The 21,884-nt window shown below is 41.2% G+C and overlaps 1 protein-coding gene across 1 annotated transcript; it reads right to left on the bottom strand.

Moving 5' to 3' along the window:
* Nucleotides 1-658: 658 nt before the first annotated feature.
* Nucleotides 659-21,578, bottom strand: Stoml3 (stomatin (EPB72)-like 3). The gene is made up of 7 exons (XM_005387645.1): nucleotides 21,435-21,578; nucleotides 9,537-9,640; nucleotides 9,383-9,455; nucleotides 6,605-6,687; nucleotides 5,065-5,268; nucleotides 3,337-3,471; nucleotides 659-1,699 (listed from the first exon to the last, which is right to left on the bottom strand). The coding sequence occupies exons 1-7, from the start codon at nucleotides 21,484-21,486 to the stop codon at nucleotides 1,475-1,477; spliced, it is 876 nt and encodes a 291-aa protein (XP_005387702.1). The 5' UTR covers nucleotides 21,487-21,578; the 3' UTR covers nucleotides 659-1,474.
* Between the last annotated feature and the right edge of the window lie 306 nt (nucleotides 21,579-21,884).

Genomic DNA, 21,884 nt, shown 5'->3' with positions numbered 1-21,884 from the left:
TCATGGAAAAACAGACACAAAGCCAAAGGTACAGTGAGGTCCCAGTCGTGTATTCCCATGCAGCTAATGCATGTGTGTTAGTAGGATGTGTGTAAGAAGGGGACAGGGAAGTGATATGAGCAGAGATGGCCTCAGGGCTGTGTGGGTGGTAAGGTTATATGGAGGGATGAATTGTGCAAAGGAGTGTAAAACATGTGAGGAGTGTGCATTTATACATGCACATGTGTGTGCAGGCATGCGTGGTCCTGAGTGTTACACTGGAGGTTTGGACATCCAAAAACTAGGTGTGATACTGGAGGCCAAAGGGGAACTGGAGCGCTCTATATCACCTACTCTGACAACTGCATACCTTAGTAAAACTCAGTAAGGTATGAGAACAAAGACTTTGAAGTCAGGCCTGCTTCTCAAAAGTCCTAACCAACATCCACTGGCTGAGCTGAGTGAAAAGGGGCACGTTATTTAATGTCTTGCAATCACTTTGTCACCTTTAAGAAGAAGGCTACTTCTTGGCATCCATAAAAGACTGAGCACAGAGTAACACAACACAATTAAAAAATAGTACGTTAAAAAATTCTAGCCCATTTCTCAAAACTGATTCCAAAAGAAAATTGCACTCCAGCAACAAATGACCTCCAACAAATCAATTGTTAGAACACACTCACTTTCTATGGCTTCTTTATTTGTAACAGTTTCTTTAGGAGAGGGAAGGGATTACAAACAACTCTTGATTACTTGGTTTTTAGGGCTACCAAGGTGAAAACCACATAAAGTCTACAGGATGATGTCCCCCGGTGTTTCAACCAATAAAGCTTTTTATATGGATTCCTACTCTAAGCAAATAAATTGACTGGAACTTTCTGCCTTGCTAGGCCCTGTCCCACGCTCTGGCAAAGCTGCCTGGAGTCTGAGAATTGGTCCACAGTCCCAACAGGATGTGCTGCGCAGCAAGACAGATGGGGTTCTGAGTCCAGCGCAGCTTGCCCTGGGGGCTGGTACCACGTCTGTGGCTAATGTTCTGTCTTTAACAGACATCGGGCATCATTTTCAGCCTTGAGGGGGATTTGTTGCAACTACTGGGCATTTAACGAGTAATTACTTTGGAGTTGTAAAGTACATGTGTTGTATAAATATAAGGCCTACACTACTTTACAAATGATCTAGGGTATTTTTCTAAAGAACAAGTATCAATTCTGAAATCAGTCATAGTCACCCAGTGAGATACTAAATCAGGATAATTATTAATTAATTATCTAACAGCATTATGAAGTTGATTGTGCCCTAAAAACAAAAGTAGTACACAGCCCTTAGTTGTAGTTTATGGTTTTTTTTGTAGTGTCTGTAGATTTTCCCTCCTAATGCTACTCCAACTGTGGCATTCCTGTGGCTTGCACCTTGCTAGAATTCTCATCACTTCTAATTCTCATCACATCTTCTCCAGAGCACAGACAGGACTCTAAGCAATCGGCTGCCTGCCTCAGCCTCTATCATTAACCTTCTTGTGGTTATCATAGCTGATTCCACCAATGCCCTCCAGTATGTTCATTGGAAGCGGAAACACAATCGTGGAATTCTTCTCCGTGGCTACCGTGGTTAAGGTCTGTAGGTAGCGCAGCTGGAGGGCTATGGGAGACTCAGCCAGCACCATGGAGGCTGACTTCAGGGCTTTAGATGCATTCATTTCTCCTTCTGCTGCAAGGACCTAAAATGAAAGGAATAAAATGTATAACTGTGACTACTGCTTTCTTTTCTGGGTCGGTGTTGGTGCCTCCCCCAGCTCCGATTTTGGTGCACGTGTTTCCTCTGCTTACTTCTTAGGTAAGGATAAGGATTTCAAATCCCATTGTGACTGGAGAACTTTGAGGAAGCTGCGCAAAATGCACAGAGGTATTTTACAAATTAGAAGTCCCTGGATTTCATTCTCAAATACAGACTAAATCACTGTATTTGACACAAACGCACATTTGTCCATGCATCCTGGGGAGGTTCTGGAACGCTTTGGCACCCCACCGACTGCTGCGATCATTTTTAGAAATGTCTGAAATTCGAGGGCTCTGACTGGCTGCTTTGTTCTTTTTACTTATCATATGAGATTTTTTTATTTCATTCTGATGCAGTTTTGTCTTATTCCTATAAAACTGGAACTGTTTCTAGTTCTTGTCACTCTTGACTACGAGTAGTAGCAAGTAGAAGCCTGATAACCTCCTGGGGACGCTCTTCATTACTCCATGCTCCTTCTAGATCCCAGAATGCTCAAGAGCAACCTCACTGTCCATGCGCAGAAGCGATGTTTCCTTCATCGGCTTCACATCTCTGCTCAGGGGCTGCTGTAATTCAGTAGGTAAATCAGACACGAACAGGGAATGAGAGCACAGAAACCTTCATCTTCTCACAAGGAAAATTCCAAAGAGAGTGCACAAAAGCTCCTGATCTCTGTGACTGGTAAGCCAGGAAATCCAGGAAATCTACATAGACATAAGGGCCACAGATCCAACAGGTTTAAGGACCCTTGCGGCCAGGCTAGGTTCACATTTTGTGATCCCAATCTGTGTTGTATTTAATTGCTCCCTTTTCGACTGGTGGTGTGGTTTAGACCTAGAATGTCTCCGCAGATCCCCATGTGTTCAACACTGGAGCTTCTGGAATGTGATTGGATCATGGGGATGCCATAGCTGACCTGCGGTTAGGAAGCGGACTGACTGGAAGAGGCAGGCCCCTAGGGCGGGGCCTGGAAGGGTCTAGCTCCCCCAGCTCCTCCCTGCTCTCTCTGTCTCCTGGTCACCAGGACCTGAGCAGCTCACCCCCACCCACACCTTTCCACCATGCTTGAAAACAGCTGAATATAGGCTGAATCTTCCAAAACCTGTGAGCCAAAATAAACCTCTCCTCCTTCAAACTGTGTCAGATATTTTGTCCTCGCACTGAGGAAACTGACTGAGAGATCCAGTAACATTTAACACACCTAGAACAGTGATACTCAAAATACAACACCAAATCAAGTGTGATCAGAACACCAGCTTTATAAAGATGTTGGTATCTGGGCCCACACTAGGCTCTGCTCCAGATGGGTAAGTGTTTTGCTTTGTTAAATTCTCTAGGAGACTTTGATGTCCAGCCTGTGCTGGGTCCCCATATTGTTAATTGCAGCGATTTGCCAAGCATCCTACTGACCCCTTCCCAAGTTTCTGCAAGGTGCATTATGCTGTTCATTACCTTTTAATTTAAGGAAAAACAAATTCTTTTCTTACAACAATAATTGAGAGAAACTATTCTTCCACTCAGGCTCTGTCCTGTCTGCCCAGCAGTAGGCAGCTCTCGCTCCGGTAGAGGGGTCCTTACCCTGGCTCTGGCTTCCCGGGTGGCCTCAGCTTCAGCCGCCATGGATCTCTGCAACTGCACAGGAATCCGCACATCTTTGATTTCCACTCGGGCCACCTGGATCCCCCACAGCTCAGTGGCATCATCAAGCAAAGTCTATTTACAAATTATTGTTTTTAAAAAAATAAGACATTAATCAGAAAACAAATGATGAGCTATAAGTTCCTACTATATTTGGTGATGATAATCCTTCCCAAACTTATGGATCACTTATTGAAATTGAAGTGAATCCCATGAAGGTTTCATGGACAAATTCTAACAGATCTTTTAATAGGTGGGCCAGAGGAAAGATCCACCCCACAAGCATCCTTCAGGAAATGTATGATATCCACCTGGATTTTAGCAAATGCCGTGATAGCGGCACTGATAGCAAGCAGACAGCAATGCATGGGCTTCTCAGATGGACTTAGATTTTATCCCAGCTTTACCAGCTACAACTGTGAATCAATGAAGCAGTTTCTTGACGCCTTGGATTCTCAGTGTTCTCATCTATGAAAGGTTTCCCATCAGGACTTTCATGAGGTTTAGAGAAATACACATAACATATCTACTATTGCCTGGCAATGATTCAGGTGAATATATTAGTGGGTACTTATCTGTCTTACTTTCTTTAGCCTCTGCTTCTTGACCAGTGTTAAATAAGTAAAGAGACATATTCTTAATAAGACATATTTTAGTGCATAATCTTTAATTCATATTTTTTAAAAAAGTAGCCTAGAGTCAAAGGTGTCTTTGACTTTAAAAGCATGGGAGACATTCTGCTGATTATCATAGAGAAGATGCACGAATGCTTGGGGAAGTCATGAGCTCACAAAGGTAGCTCTCCCAAAGGGGAGCGCAGAGATCTTGGCCACCAAAAGCAAGTTATCCCTTATCTGTCTGATTTCTGCAGGATCCTGGAGTTGGTAAGACTTCACAAGAAGCCAGTGACCTGGTTTTAGATGGGGAGCATGTGAGCTGTGAAACCCATAGGGCTCTTATAGATGATATAGGAAACTCTCCTACAGAACAGACAAAACCTTATGAAACCTTGGCGCCTTTTCACTACCTAAAGATGACATGAGAGACCAAGAGCTACCCAAGTCCTAACTTAGCAAAAGGGAGCTGAGAAAGAAAATGAAATTTATTTCAGAAATACAAAAATGCAACTTTTAAACTAAGACGTGCAAGAGATGAGGTCATACATACTACAAATTCAGTGATAATAATTACTGCCATGAATGTACTTTGGATATGTTTGAAAGTTCCAGACATGGCGTATCTTTGCTATCCTAACTGAGTCCTCTCCTAACTCACATCCCACCACAATTTAAAAATACTGGGGTCACCTGAGAAATGATGTGTTTCTGGAATAAAACTGAAAACAAATCCAGTCCCTAACATCCTTAGAAAAGGGTAAAATATTCAATATTAGGTCATAATTTTGAATTCCAAAGTCAAAGTCAAAGGGTACAGTTCCTGTAGTTTTTATCCCATCCAGATGTTAAAGTACAAGTACACCTTGTGGTAACAGACAAATGAAAGCACAAACTCACCTCTCCAGAGCAGGCGTCTGTGTGTGTGTGTGTGTGTGTGTGTGTGTGTGTACAAACACATGAGGGAATGCTCTGAACTGCTGATGTCTGATAGTCACAGATGGTTACAATGTGTGAATTAAAAATCTAGGCTATTAGTACTTAGGGTCTTTACCTGAATGCTGTGGGCAATCTCTTCTCTCCCAGATAAGATCTGGGACAAGGTCTGTGTGCCTAAGACATTTCTCAGAGTGGTCTGAGCCAGCAGGAATGTGGCTTGGTGGACATCGTTGACATTAGCCACTGCCGAGACAGCACTATAGATCCTATAATAGACAACACCATCCACTTGCGTAGTGACAGAGTCTCTGGTAAGGATCTGTAGAGTGAGGGAAGGCATAAAGTCACGTGCATGTTATTTTCACGACAATGGACAAAGTGACAGCCATCCCAAGAGCCCTCTTCCCCAGGAAAGCATTAATGATAATTTATGCCAGCCATCATCAAAAGCATATCTTGGCTTGAAATACAATGTCACTCCACCTGATGAAAATATTCCTGCACAGATTTGGTCCCTATCTGCACCTGTAGCTTAATCTTAGAGAAGTTGTATATGCCATAGACAGCAGCCCTTGACTTACAAAGGCAATAATAAGCAGTTCCATTTTGAAATGTAATCGTAGGGCCCTTCTGAAATTCTAAAATCTTCCACTCAACAGACAAAGAATACTTGCTGCCCTGACAATACCTGTAATCTTGATTTTTCATTTTTTAATCTGACTTGGTGAAGCAGTTTTACTTAGAAAACATAGATGGCACCAGAGACCACATTTATATTCAAGAACAGCAAAATTGCACTTCATAGAGAAGCACAGCATCAAGCAATCTGATTCATGAGATTTCTGGGTGGACCCCGGTAACAGAGGCTAGAACTGTCCATCCTAGAGCAGAGAGGCCCTCGTTAGGTCGCTCAGACTCCTGAGGCTTCCATGACTGAGTTCTAAATTCAGGTTCCTGTAGTTCCTGACAGCGATGAGGAGACATCACTGCTGTTTCTTGGTGGAGTTTCCTAATCACTTCACCCTCTCCAATCCTAGGCCTATTTAATTTTCCTCTCATTTTAGTTCACTGTAGGAGACCTGATTGTTAGTAAGCTCTATTCCTCTTCCTACTGCCTTGTTACTGCTTTTGGTGAGCTAGTTATAGCATTTTAAGAATCACAAAAATGTATTTGAAATCCAAATGTAGGTGAGTCCTGTACAACTTTTGCTCTGTCCCCACACCCACTCGGCTCTGTTGTATCCAAGTGTACACGCAGAAAAATTAGAATCAAAAGCAAAAGCGAGTCATGTAGACACTTTTAAAACATCTGGAAGGCAATAGAGAGGCAATTTAATGTTGCCGCCCTGAGCACAGTGATCTCTCTGTCTCTGCCCTGTCATCTCCATCCTGGCTTCTCTGCCAACTGCGCCTCTTCTCTCAGATTGTCTCCTACCCAGCCATTCTAAGTCCTCTATCATTTGCTCTTGGATTCATTCTCAGTAGCTATACAAAACCTGGTATATTCCAAAGCCACTTGGGCAACCCAAGAAGTCCTGGGGGGATTCAGTCCATTTGTCCCCACATAATTCAAAAACATACTGCAAAATTGCAGCTGTCCATGGAAGAGAAGAGATGTGGGTTTTACTCCTAGTAACTCATCTGTAATTCCATACCTCTTGCGGAGGAATGTTGCAAGTGACTGTTCGGAGATCGACTTTGACAAACACATCTATACAGGGCAGGACCAGGATCAAACCTGTAAAGGAGAAAATTGATTTAACGTTTGACCCTGTTGAAAACGATGATAACAAAGCATCTCCTGGCTAAATACTACATCATTTTCATGGGGCTATCGGTGTTCCTCCGCTGAATTTTGATTGGAGCACATCTAACTTTGGAGAAAATGAATTCTCTCTATCAGTCATTGACTGAAGAAAGAGGTTCCTAGAAATTAAGTTTTTTACTTTCATCCAGCTGTTTTACCTGCCATTAATTTAAAAGGATATGGAGGTTCATTTCCATATAATAAGATGCCTATATGAGTTTCAAGTGATACATTTAGCCTTGAGTTTCAGTGACTGTCAATATTCTCAGCAGCTTCAATTGTACTCTAGAAATGTTGAATTAAAATATTCCCAGGGTTTCAGATTACCTAAAACCGGTGCATCCCTGAACGAACAGCTTCTCCATAGCTGTGTTCTGATCCAAGTACAACAGTGTCCCCCAACCTGAAACACCTTTACTCCTCTCTGAGTTGTGAGTATTGGTTAGAGTTTGTCAGGGAAGGATGGACATAAGAAAATTCATTTGACTGCTTGGCATTACCCTGAAAAATGTTCTCTCTTTACTGTCAGAGCTATAAGAATTCAACCACAAGGCTTGTCAGCAGGATGGGAACACTAATCTATTTCCATTCTCATGGAGGTTTTATATCACTATGACTGTCTTCAAAGCAGAAGCAAGCTTTGAGTTTAAGTATCAGGTGAAGAACCCATAGCATGACCAGAGAACACTGCCAGGTGCCCTCTTTATTTTGATCTCCAACCTTTCTGAGACATGGCAAGAATTGCTGACTAGTTTTCTTTTCTTTTTGGTGCCAGGTCATCACAGCTAAGATTCCTAGCTCTGACAGCTAGGGAGTGGTAAGGCCCAGCCCGTCACTTAGTGGCTTTGCAATAGAAATCAGTCCACTAGCTTTTCTGAGCTTTATTTTCCCCATATATACACAAAGCTAGAGAAGAGGACACATAAACCAACATGCTAATGACATAAGTGCTAAACACAGTGCCCAAAAAGCGGTAGCTCTTATCATTACTACCTTTATTATGAAAGGATACTATGCAATTTGCAAAAGGGGAGGGATTTTCCATTAACAACTTGGTTTGTTTCCCTCTGGTCCTATGACATTCTGAGGTAAGTTATTAGCCCCAGGGACGTGTATGACGAGAGTTGTTATCCTGGGACATTTAGTAGTGAAATCTTCAGGGAAAATTTATTTAAAAGAGATACATTCGTACCTTAAGTCCTCCAAGTTATGGCTATTCTGCCTCTTTTAGATCTATTTTTATTTTAATTTATAATCTGAGCCCCACTACATGGAGTATTACTGGGAAAGAGATGACTTTGCTCTTTTATTCCTCTGTTGGACAGTGTTTACACTTCTGTCTTGATAAACTCATAAAAACCCTTTTAATAAGTAATTCTTGGCGTCTTTTCCTTAGTTTCTTACAAGTAAGATCACACTATTTGAAATGTCCTAGCTTTATTTACACACTTTGCCTTGTGGAGTTGCTGGTATTTTTTTTTCAGCAAAACAGGTATCTGAACACCTTAAGTGGGACCTGTGTTCTAAGAGGTGTTATCAGAGAAATAGAATTCACAGCCATTGTTTTTCATTGGCTTTCTAAGATAGTTTTTGATAGCCTCTCTTTTCAAAAATATTAATCATCATTCTTGAGGTCAAAACAAATATAAATAATTTTGTAGGGTCTGACTAAATCTACACTAAAGGAAGTTACATTAAATCAAAATCTCATTTCTAGGGAGTTTTAGTAACTGACACCCATCCTCACCTTGCTGCCCTGCCAAATCCTTTTATAAAATGGACAATTTGAAATATGTTCTTTCCAAAGACTGTAAAGATGGAAATAAACACCACATTTTGTGTTACAAAGCCTAAACATTCGTCTTTACCCCCAACTGTAAGAATAATGATTGGTAAATCATTAAACCTGTGTGGGATTCAGGATCTTTATTTTAAAAACCAGGGCACAAATCTTGCATTCTTACATCTGGTAATCTGAGCAACTTGTTAAAGATAACAACATGTAGTATGACAACCACTGTTCATTCCTATCATTCTGTTTTGAAGCCCTGTGTCATTTTTATTGTTTTTACTTTGTTTTGTTTTCATCTATGTTGTTGTTATTTTGTTATTTTTTATTTTTTAATTAAAAAAAATGCAAAAAAAAGAAAAAGGACTCCTGCAATGGCTTCTAGCTCTATTAGTCAATTCACTATAAAAAATTATCTTTTGCTTTTCCATTAGTCCTTTTTAAAGAGTTAGAATAAAAAGCTAGCTCTTTGAATACTCTGAGCAACTCAAGGGTCTACACTGTCCATTTACTGTCTCTTCCTTCCCCCAGTATGCTCTTAGTGGCCCTGGAATAAGTAACATGCAGCCAGTGTAAGTACAGTTCATTGCTCACATTCATCAGCCTTCTCACAGGAAGGGTTAGGAAACAGGTCTAGGTTTCTAAACTCTCAATCTGCTGGCCATTCCCACTCGCTTGCAACACATGATAAGATTTTTCCACTGTACAGAAAGGCAAGGGCTCAAGCTCTGGTGATTTTCCTTTGACTCTTCACAGGTGCTATAGGAAGGGTACTGCTGACTGAAGCGCTAGTAAGAGGCACGCGGGATCTGTGACGGGGCAGCCACAGTGTCCTACCTGGTCCTTTAGCTTTATCAGCTTGGATGCGGCCCAGTCGGAATACAACAGCACGTTCATACTCCTTAACGATCTGAGAGATCAAGGGACAGCATTTAGTCTTAATGGCTCCTCAGCTCATGGGAAGAGCCCCATTCATTTCCCAGGGTGTTACCTTCAAGCACATCCATATGGAGATGGGAAAGGTAATGATCATCAACAGGAAAGAAAGAGAAAACAGAATCCAGCCACATACACCGAGCCGGGTTTTGTTGATGCCTAAGAAGTGAGAAAGAAGCAAGCCTGTAAGTGACATGACTCCTAGAAAAGCCATGCTGACGAGTGAGTGTGTGAGGAAATTGCCTAGACAGCTGGCCGAACCTGAGATGAACACCTAAATTCACCCAAACTCATAAATGCAGTTAAACACACACACACACACACACACACACACACACACATGATATTTCATGTTTCTAGTTCAAATTGATCTATCTTTTTCAAGAAGTTTCAGAGTAATCAACAGCAATGCTTCCACTACATTTCTACTGGGCTGACAGGGTATATTATTCTCAAAACACATAAAATAATATTTCTCAGAATGTTATCTAGGGACCAGCTGGACTAGAGAATCAGATTCGTGGGCCGCATAAATTCTCCAGGTGAATTTCAAAGTGACCCCCAAAGTAGAGAGGTGGGTGCTATTGTCCTAACAGGGGGACAATGTAGCACATGGAAAAGCATCTGGAGATGCTAGGTGTGAGTTTCTGTGTGAATGCCCTCATTTATCAACTGTTTGACCTTATAATTTCTTGGGGGTCTCAATTGCTTCATCTCTAGAATGGGGATCTAGAAGTTACCTTCCTTGGAACATTTAACTTAGACTAAAAAAAGATTACTTTGATTTGGCTCCTGATCCATGCTTTGACATCTATGTTAGTAAACACACACTGCTACTGTTATTCCTGCTTTACATATGGTTAGGAATTGCAGAAATTTGTCAGATCTTGATATTCGATATTTCTGACTTTTCGTGGAACTCTGTAGTGTTGGCTCATCGCGTTAGATGTCTTTTTATTGATAATACATTATGATAGTAGAGGAATTTGGCTTAATGAATATTGTCCTGCAATAAGACAGAATTGAGTTCAAGTCCTACCTCAACCATCTAAAAGTTTTGTAGTTTGAGTCATAAATACATCATCTTGCAAGTCTCAGGACTGTTGTTGGCAAAACACACGTTAGGCTGTCTAATTTTAGAATTCTTTATATTTCCATTTTGCCTCCTTTCAATCTTCATTATATATGCCCTTCTCCTTGCCTTCACAAACAAGGTTGTGTCAGCTGGTTTGTGTGTGCCTCATTGACCAACATGCGCTTTCCTCAAATCTTGATAGAAGTGCTCCACCCAACACTGTTCTCATCCTTACATGTCTGTCAGTTAAGCCATGTTCTCCACTGTACATGTGAACACTGTATTTCTAGATATCCCCGCTGAAGGAATCCCTCAAATGCCATACGCTACCTCTACCTCAAGCACGCCTTGACCACTCATCCGATTGCCCAGGCTGGATGGGTCCTGACTGCTCCTTCCTTGTCTGATTGCCAACATTACCAACACCAATGATACCGCTTCAAACCCATCACCGCTGACCCACTTCACTAATTTCTTCTAAGTAGTACATGTTTGCAAATCACGCAGTTTACAATCATCTTGGGGAATAGGTGCATGTACATAGTACATCTTGATTCCTTTTTTAAAGCCCCCTCCTCTTCCCTCCTCCCTCCCTCTTCCTCTAAATCCCCTTTCCCCATTTTCATTTTTGTTGATATTATTAATCTTATTGCATGTTTACGACACATAGTATTTACAGTTATTGAGATTATTAGGTTTCTTCATTCTACTTGTTTCCCCTCCTCTTCCCTCTCTTCTCTCACTCTCGGTCTCCAGGACCCTTTCCCTTTGCAAGAGATGAAGCCCCTTGTCTCCTTCTATCCATCCTCTATTGTGTTATTTGTACTTTTGAAAAGTTAGGAGAGTTCTAAGCTTTCAGCTCACAAACATTGTTATAATGTATGTTTCTCAATGTCTGTTTTTGTGTACTTATGTAAGATACATTCCTGGCAATGGATGTGGTAGGAGAAAAAGGTTACCCTTCATCATTTTGATAGATGGTAAATGTCCTTCAAGGAGTTGGTACCAACCTGCGTCCTCACCTGCAGGACACATGTGTCCTTTTCCACATGTGCTGTCCTTGTGAGACACCGTTGGATGTGCTGACTGTTATATTCTGATAGGTGAGAAGTATCTAAGTTTTAGATGCATGATTTACTATTAAAATTGTGAATGAAAACATTCCTTTATAGGGTTTAAATACACATAAAGATATATTCTAAATCATAAGGGCTTGCTGGCCAATTTCAGAGCTTAAATTCCTAAATTCTAAACCACCTTGGATACACCTTGAGGTAGATTAGACTATCAGTATGCAGGGGAAAAAAAGACACTTTGTACCTTCTGAAAAAAATCTTGGCTGTATTTTATTTATCAGTGCTTTCTAACATTGTTTTATTTATTAGGAGCATTTATTTTTATTTATTTCAATACTGTATTTTATTTATCAGTTATTTAATATTTGTGCTAATAACACAGCCTGCACATTCTTATTGAAAATCATTTGAAAATATAATTAAAGTCCCTACCAGTCCCCCAGCTCCGTTACAGTTTTAAGTTTCCTAGTTATTATCAGTTCGGTGCATTTCTTTTTGCATTTAGAAAATATCAGCCTTGGTTTCTAGATTTTATTTTCATTTAAAGACATCACACTTGTTTCCTTTTTTTTTTTTTAACTAAGTTATCTTGGATGCATTTCCATGTCATTACACATGCATTTACCTTAGCTGTTGCCTCCTCTTCCGTTCTAAGCCTATGTCTGTTTTTTTAACCATTCTCATATTGATTGACATTAGGGTTATGGGCAATTTTGCCTTTGCAAACAAGGCTGTATTAACTAGGCTTGTATGTGCCTGGCTGAGGCATTTTCCTAAATTTTTAATGAAAGTGCTGAGAAGACAACCTGTTTCTGCCACTTTGGTGTGTTTCCGCCCTGCTAACATTGACATATTTGATGTTCAGAGACACGTTAGGGTGTTCTAAGGCCAGGATATTTTTAGTGCAGCATGCACAAACTGGAATTCCAAGGATACCATCTACACTTGTGCCCTGAGCCATGCTCTATACAATTTCAAACTAATCTTAGCCTTAACACCAAGCTATATGAAGCGCTTTTATCACAGACAAACTGTCCTGACCAGCAGGAGCTCCTTCAGAATCACACCTAAACCTTTGCATCATTACACACGAGCAGGAGGCTCAGCTCTGTGGTACTCAGCATGCTGAAAGAGAAAAGAGATGAAAACCTTCCAAGGTTTACACCTGATAGAATCACCAGTCCACACGCTGCTGCAAGGATTGCTGGGCGTCATTAGCTGCTGTTTACAGTGGGACTGTTACTGCCCTAGTCAGCCTCCCCGCAGATTCTGTAGCTCAGCTTCCTGAGCTCTCACCGCCTGGGGGGCCAAGGCCACAAAGTGCTACTTTTCAAGATTCCAAAGGTGCAAACCCTTCAGGCAGCCTTTCCCCTCCTGTGTCCATCCCACACTTAAAGCCAGAATGCTGTGCTGAGACCTGCATTTGAGGATATATTTCCTGCCAAAAGAAAATGCCTTTTTTTTTTCAGTTACAAAACGCCTTCAGAAATTTCCCACCCTGCCTTTCTGTCAGTTTGCACAAGCCTCCTTCCAGACCTTTTCCTTGAGGCTGAGGCTAGGATGAGAGGAAAAACTTAAGCCCTGACCACATCTAATCATCTGGTTCAGTGAAATCCACACATAGGTAATTTCCGGGGATAATTGTCACATAAAGCATAAAGCCATTATGCTGACTTCTGCTGGAGATCTTGCTTTTGCTGCCCTCCACAAATTGCCCCTAATTTCTCAGGCATTCATTCAACAGATATGCTACCAATTACGTTCCAGACACTGTGCTGGTGCCATGGCTCTAAGGAGATGTGGGACTTGCCATCAACAGACAAGTCTGGGAGCAAAAAGAGACAATAGGGACAAGGATCATGAAGACAGTAGTTAGTCACATTTAACTAGGACAGCTATTGCTGAGGAAGCAGCTGGAACCTGCCTTCTGCTCATGGCTATGAAAAAGAACAGAAGAATGCTCTCCAACACCTTCCTTTCAAACTGAGAGAATTAGAGCCATGACATAGGCACCTGAGGCCCAGAGCCACTGCCACTAGGAGAAGGAGCCAGAACTTTCCACTGGAGGGACTTTGAGACAACCAAAGCTTACCCTTTATTTGCAGCCAGAACTTCTTGATTACTGTTTTCATCACTGTCTTATTCTCTCTTTGAGTAAGGTGAATAATTCATGCCTACCTTTACTGACTTCATGCCCACCTTACTCTTTACTGACTTCATGCCCACCTTACTCTTTGAGTAATGTGAGTAATTCATGCCCACCTTTACTGACTTAGGCAGTGTTATGGTTTGTGTCTGGATGTCCCCCCAAAGCCTCATGCAGTCATGGGGTGGGCTTCTAGAGTTTATGATTGATCCATGGTCCAATGCTAGGATTATGGGCATGAGTGCTACACCTTCCCTGGGGCAGGTAGTTTGCATACAGTATAAGGGAGGGAAAGAGGTTTGCTCTTTCTGCTGCTCCTCCCTTTTTGCTCTTGCTGCTTTTGCTGTTTTCTGCTGCCATGAACTGTTGCCCCTGTGCCATGTGTCACTCTGCCTTGGAGCCAGCTGATTATAGACTGAAACCTCCAAAAACTGTGAGCTAAATAAACCTTTCCTTTGTTAATTCTGGGCATCAGGTATTTTGTCTCAGCAAGGAGAGAAAAGTAAGCAAGATAGGTAGTAAGGCATAACCAAGCTTCACCCAATGAGGCATGCCCCTGAGCATTTCTCCTGACACTTAAATACAACCCTTTGTGTCCCAAAGACTCAAATACCCATTAGGCCCTGGAGTAAACACTCCAGGCAGGATCTGGTTCTTGCACAAGGATAGAAAGTGGGGGAGAATATTTCAAATATCTAGCCTCACTTGGATAACGTTAGAACTAGAAATGAATTATAGTAAATAAAATAGGCTAAGTGACTTTCTTGTTTATTTTCCCACTTTGGCCAAATTATACAATATTTGATCACAGACCTATATTATCATAAATAGTCATTTCTTTTTTAGGAGAAAAAGTAATTCAGGTATTATAACATTTTAAAACATCAGAATAGAACAATTCACATTACATATCACAGAAATGAAAGTGAAAACCACAGTTGATACTAATACACACAATTCCCAGAAAGCAAGCATTAAATGCTAACAATATCACATTTTAGCAAGATTATAGAGGAACAAGAATGCTCAGGTGTGCTACTGGGAGTACATATTGGTATGACCACCTGGAAACCTGCACTGAAGTATAAAGCTGAACACACAGCTACTGTTTGAATCAGTAGAATTCAACCTGTAAATAATACCTGAGAGAAATGAGTGTGGACAGTGGAAAACATGTTCAAGAATATTCATTGTCATCTTATTCATAAAATGGCAAGACATGAAGAGTCAACAAAATCTATTGACAGTTAAATGAATAATAAACATTGGGGTATATTCATACAAGGAACATCACTCAGCAGAAACCACTGCCATCTGCAAAATATGGATGAATCTCATGAATATGACATCAAGTGAAACAAGCCCAGAGTACCTACTTCCTAATTCCATGTATAAGATTTGATGGAGGGTGTATGATTTATTCAATACCAACAAACTACTATGCCTGAAGTCATAGGAGTAGCTATCTCTGAGTAGTGGGGTTGTTGGTAGTTGAAGTATTAACCAAGGAGGGACTTGAGCGAGGCTTTGGGGTCCTGGACATGTCTGTGTTGATTACATACCCTTATGTACCTGGAGCCTTTGGAAATAAATAAGGCCAATCAAATGTGAATAGCAAATGCTATTTATTCAGAACTTGCTATAGTGAGGACTCAGCCAGCATCAATCATGTCTGAGCAGACATGGCAGTGGTGACATGATAGACCAGAATGCAGGGATGGCTCAAGAGCCTTATGGGGGTTGTTGGAGGAAAGAAATTGCAGGCTGCTAACCAGCAAGGGAGTGTTCTGCAGGGACTGGTTAGGGGGTGTATTTGGATTTCTCTGGTAGGTCCTAAATTTGGAACAGGGATAAAAGTTAAGGAAGCTGTAGGCCATTAACTAGGTCTTGGTCATTCAGGGCTAGTTCTTACAAAAGTTGGTGTCTGGCTTCCTGGATTGTTGCTAGAGACAGTAATCTACCTCCTGCTAGGCTGACATGTGCAGGCCACCGTCCTGGGGTGTTGACTCCAGATAAGAGGCACTGATGTCTTGGGCAAGTTGCTGCAGGTTGTGGGTCAGAGCGCTGTTTTATGTACAGACTAGCCAGTGTCCCTTTGCATAGTCAGTCTCCCAAGCCAAGAACTTAGAACTTGTGCCCTGTACTGTCTGTATGTCACATAACTCACATAAAAGCCAGAGTATATAAACTAGTCCTGGGGATGAAAATTTTACAGCTTGTTCTTCATTCTCAGAAAGAAGAGAGTAAAAAGCCCTTTAGAGCCAGCCTGGGGGCAGACAGGAGTCAGGCAACCAAGGCCCAGTGTCAGTCGGCTGGGGTAATTCTGACCCAGACAAGTCCACCTTGAAGCTACACGTTATTCACAAGTCACCTAACCTGCTTACATCTTGGTTTCCTCTTCTGTAGCATGATAGTAACAGTTAATTTGAGGGTTATAAGAGATAAAACATGGGGGCTGGGGATTTAGCTCAGTGGCAAAAGCGCCTGCCTGGCAAGCGCAAGGTCGTGAGTTCGGTTCCCGGTACCGGAGAAAAACCAAAAAAAAAAAAAAGAGATAAAACATGTAAGAGAATTATGAGCCCGATGATGAGGCCTTCTCACCATCCTGCAGTGACCCAGAGTTCTTCAGAGGTGAGCTTTGACCAACATGGGCTTAGAGCCCTCAGCTTGTCTCAACATTTGACAGGATTCTTTCTGACTCTAACCTCTGTCTACCCTTTTCTTGGACCATATTCTTTAAAAAATTTGTCACTGTGAATTTTTTTTTTTTTTTTTTTTTGAGAGAGAGAGAGAGTCTCACTATATACACCAGGCTAGCCTTAAACTCATGGCAATCCTCCTGCCTTTACACCTGAAAGCTGGGATTACAGGCGTGGGCCACCACACCTGGCTTGTGAATTCTTGCTATGCCCTTTTGATATGTTAATCTTTAAAAAAAATTCTCTTTGAGTTATACAACCCAAAATGATCTCTCTCAAAGACTTGAATCTATCCTTTGAAACATAAGCATCAAAGAAGATAAGCCTGTATCTCCCAGTTTCTCTATAAAACGGGCCCTAACTTGGATGGGCATCTTTCTCCAAGTTGTAAAACTACCTCTTGCCATGAAGATGGGAGAAATACATTAGTAAACACACAGGGTAAGTGACCCCGACTAACACCCTACAAGACTTTTCTGCTGGCTCACCTCGACCTTAAGATCCTTACCACTGCTGGAAGGGGTGGCGCACGCCTGTAACCCCAGCACTCAGGAGGCTGAGGTAGGAATACTGCTGTGAATTTGAGGCCAGCCTGGGCTACAAAGTGAGTTCAAGGCCAACCTGACCTGCATAGTGAGACCCTGTCTCAAAAAGACACACACACAAAAATTCCTACCGTCCTTTGTCTCCGCTGAGTTGATTCAGTCTCTGTTGCAACAACTGGAAATAAATGCTTCCTCACTTGTTTATTGGGCTATAATTCATACACAATAAAACTGACTGTTTGAAGTTGTATAATTCCACGGTTTTTAGTACATTTGTAATGCTGAAAAACCATCACCACTATCTTATTCCAGACTAATTCCCTTGCCATTAGCAGCCTTTCCCCATTTCTGCCTTCCCAGCAGCCCTTGGCAATCAGTGACCTGCTCTCTTTCTCCATAGGAGAATGACTCTTCCATATGTGCAAGAAATACATATTCAGTAATATACAGTGAGTCATGTAGACCCCTGAAGATTTTTACCTGCTGAAGTAATCTGATAAATCACAATGTAAACTCTTACAGAAAGCATTTGAAACCTTAAAAAAGAAAATAGAGCTACCTTTGCAGAACTACTAAATCAGAACTGGGTGATGATGTTATCATTCATGATAAACCTTCAAGTGTAATGTCCCACTACCCTAAGTCTTCCAGGCAGATTTACATTACAGTTGCAGAATGATGATAGGTGCTCAGTTACATGAATCTTACAACATATTTTATACGTATACTGTGACGTCTTTTTGCCACTCTGTTCTTAAAGAAATATTTAAGGTGTATTTTGAGGTAGAACATTTAAAATTTGAAAATAACGCCTTTGATACCTATACCCATCATTCAGCTTAAGAATGTAAGTGTTCCCAACACGACTCAAGCCCTGTTGGTCTTAATTCCTGACAACCACCCAGCACCCCTAGCACCGCAGTCTTGCCCAGCAGCTTCCCAAGATGACGCCCATCTCCGGCAGCTGAAGTCAGCAGCAACTCCCCAGCCTGCCACTCAGACAAGGCACATGGCTCTTCCTCACACGAGGAACTCAGATTTTCAGTGATAGAGCTCTTGATAGTCACCATTATAGGTGCAGCGGCTCCGATAAAGGAATCCAAACATGTGCGAGTAGTACAGAAAGCCATGCATGTCTTCACACATCTTTTAAACAAACCTATGCATTCCCTGGTCCCGTTCTGCATCTCACACTCTCCTGTCATCCATGCAGCCCCTTGGCTCACCTCAGACATCCTCTTCTTCTCTAGGAAATTGTTCGCCTGTGGCTCTCACGATTACTCTCAGATGCTCCTCTTTTACCTTTCTATGCATCTTTTGTCATAACTTCTCACAGTCCTTTGTCATTTCGAGCTAACTTTCTGTCCTCCCTGTAAATTGTCAGTGCTTTGAAAGCAGCTATCTTAATTTTGTGTCTCCACTCCCTGAAAAACAGTAGATGCCAAAAGAACAAAGTGAGGTGTACACTTTTACCCACTTTGAAGTCTCAGGACGAGGCTCAGCAACATAATAGATTTTTGGATCTCTTTGAATATTCTTGTGTGGGAATAATGATCCATCAGATGAGATACTGTTTTCTCTCAAGAGAGTCAATTAACCTGCGAACCATACGCCCTTGCATTCTCTCCTTCATGCTTTTGCCTTACTGTGCCTTCACCCCCACATCATTATGGAAAGAAAATAAAGAGAAAATGTTTTCTTGCATCATTGTCTTCTGTCCCCATGCTCTACTTACTTTCAGGCCTGGGTCTGAAATGACAGCCCTGCTAACAAGTACAAACACTTTGCCCTTAAGACTCGTGCTGGGGGCTGGGGACACGGCTCAGTGCTGTAGCATCTGCCTGGCATGTACGGAGCCCTGGGTTCCACCCCCAGCAGCACCAGGGAAGATTTATGCCCAGACATTCTCATGATAGTGTTATCACGTGGTAAATAAAAAACAAGCTGAAGGACAGCGATAGAGGGAAAATTAAGTGAGCCATACGTGATACATCCACATATCATATCAAGAATAATTTTCCTTCAAAGTTTATGGAAGCATGGGGAAATCATGGTGGGAAATTAGCAAACAGTAGTTTATTCAAAATAGGAACAGTGGTTATTTCTCTCTCTGTCTTTTTTGAGACAGGATCTCACTATGTGGTTCCAACTGGACTTGAACTCCCTATGTAGCCCAGGCTGGCCTCAAGTTCTCAACAATCCTCCTGCCTCAGCCTTCTGAGTGCTGGGGTTTTAGGTGTGCATCACCATGCCAAGACCTACAGTGGTTATTTCTGAGTGGTAGAAATATAGTGGCTCTGCGCTTTCTTAATTTTTGATGTTTATGATTCTGAATTTTGTTAAGTTTTGTTATATTTATAATTTTTAAAGAAAATTTTTAAAAAAACATGTCCAGTAAAAAAAGTGTTTCCAGAACAGGAAACAACAAACCTTTTCCAGGAAGAAAATAAAGGGTGTGAAGTGAGGGCAATCACCTTCCTCAGTTCCCGAACAAGTGGTAACAATTCTCTCTATCCACCTCCAAACCTGTGAGCACACTTCAGCAACTCCTTGGTTCTTTCTGTAGAGAACCAAGGACTCTGAACATCAAACAAAATTTAAAGTAGAATCCTAGGGGTAAACACTGTCTTTTTATCACCTCTAGTTCATTCCCCCCCCCCTGCCCCCGGTTTTTGTCTCTGAAAGAGGCACAGAGCTTTTTCAAAGAGCAGTTTTCAGGTAAGTGCAGAACTGCTGAAAAATACAGTGCTACTCAAAATGTGGTCTCAGTCTGATCACTTCACCAACTCTTAGGAGCTGGTTTGGATGCAAAAATCTCAAAATCAGCCAGACCTAGAATACTAGAGTTTCAGGGTCGGGGGGAAGATCAGGAGTCTGCATTTTGACAAGTTCCCTAACAAGATTCTTTGGCATACTAATGTTGACAAGAACGTCTATAATTTAGGCAACCTAGATTCTAATTACCTTCACTTCAATTGTTTAGGAAAAAGAAAAGAGAGAATGTCAGAAGCTAGTAAGTAGTGAGGTGCTAGCAAATGTTTGAAACTGTGTTTCTGTCGGGCAGGGGAGCCCTGATTCATAGCATTTCCACCTTGTAAATATCCCCCAGACCAGGTGATTCTAACTTACCCTTGTGATGTCACAAACTTGGAGCTAGGGGTGCACTGGAGAGGCTTTCAGTAGCTTGCACCTGTCAGCTGCACACTACCATGTACGACTCCTCTTGGAGTACAAAGACTCAGCTATTCATCTAATTCTCTCCCTGTTTGGGAGTGGAAATCTGAGCTGCTTAAAGAACAAATAACATTGTCTTGTTAATATATCTGAGTTGGAGGGGGGCAAGGGCAAATTTATTCCCCCAAATCCCAGAGGATGATTGATATTGCAGTTCTAAGTTCTCAAAGCACTAGAAATCAAGTTGTAAAATACAAGCCCAGTTCTGTTTGTTAGTTCTGTGACAGTGCAAGTTTTTCATTACATTAAAAATGCAAAACCAAGAAAATGTATGAGGGTTCTCAAAGACGTTGTAGCTTCAACCGTGCTGTTTGCCAAGCTGCTATCTTAATCTGTTAAAACAGAAACTAAAATATCTCATGGAACTTCTTGGTTAAAAAGAGGAAGGACACCCTTGAGAAGACTTCCCATTGTATTTTCAAATGATATTTATAACCTTCTGTGTATCAGTATTGCTATACCTAGTCCAAGAGAGAAAAATTCTCTTCCAATTCAGGTAAATGTCTTTACATGTATAAGTTTTCTTATATAAATGAATAACATCAAACATGTTCTTGATTTTCAATATTTACTATGACGTTTTAGCAACTTGAAGCGTACCACACAAATTAGACCATGCCCATAACACACTCACGCTATCATCATCACTTTGTGACCCTTCAATGCGTTTATAATCTCCGTAAAACTCTGTTTCTGCATCTTTACTATGAAATTACAAAAAATCTACTTCAAAATTATTGTAAGATTTAAAAAGATAATTCAAGGAGAATGCTGTCTCGTATATGATAGTCATTAGTATTAAGGGCAGTAGTTGGTACTTCTGGGCCAAATTTTATTTTTCTCAACTTTTCTCCATCTATCAGACATGATGAAGTTCCAACCAACTTTCTTCTGAACTATAGTGTCATCTGATACATTTGAAGACGGAGAAAAACCAACTTGTTCAACATATATTTGCTCTGGGATATGACAAAAGATGTGCAAAGATAAACAATTCTATCTCGACATGAAGGAAAAGAGCAAGTAGAAAATAAGTAATAAATCAAAAACACTGGATGCTAAAAGAAATGGAATCCAATTTGAGTCAGTATAACTCATGCTTACTCTATAATTCTCTCTAATGTTTCAACCCCCACTTTGCTTAGTATGTTTATAAAAGGGAAAACAAAGGAACTGACCCACTAAATTCTCTTTATCTTGCTTCTCAGGCGAAGACACTGCAGAATCCATCTCATCCTCAAGAAGATTTTCTGCTTGGTAGATTTTTGTGGGTTTCCAGGCAAGCCTGGGCTCCCACAGCTGTTCAGATGTGCCTGGGAGAGGGGAAGATAGGAAGGACTGCCGGAGTGAGGGTAGTCCCTTCTCCTCAGCAAACACCCTGAGGAGTAGTTGCCCGGGAGAAGAAAGTCTCATAGAGTAAACAAAAGAATTTCAAGAGTTCAGACTGTCTTTGGTCACAGAGAAAATTCAAAAGACCTTGTGGAATTGCTTCTTATAGTATATTACAATGTAATTTTCTCCATCATTTATATAATATAAAATATTTCTATGTATCTTGTATAATTTGTTCACCATGATGGTCTGCTACATAAAGCAAATACATCCATCTCTATGGTCTGTAAAAGGAG

The sequence above is a fragment of the Chinchilla lanigera genome, unplaced genomic scaffold, assembly GCF_000276665.1.
Source record: "Chinchilla lanigera isolate Chin_1 unplaced genomic scaffold, ChiLan1.0 scaffold00030, whole genome shotgun sequence".
NCBI lineage: Eukaryota > Metazoa > Chordata > Mammalia > Rodentia > Chinchillidae > Chinchilla > Chinchilla lanigera.
The sequence above is the reverse complement of the archived record's forward strand: the minus strand, read 5'-3'. Positions and strand labels throughout refer to the sequence as shown.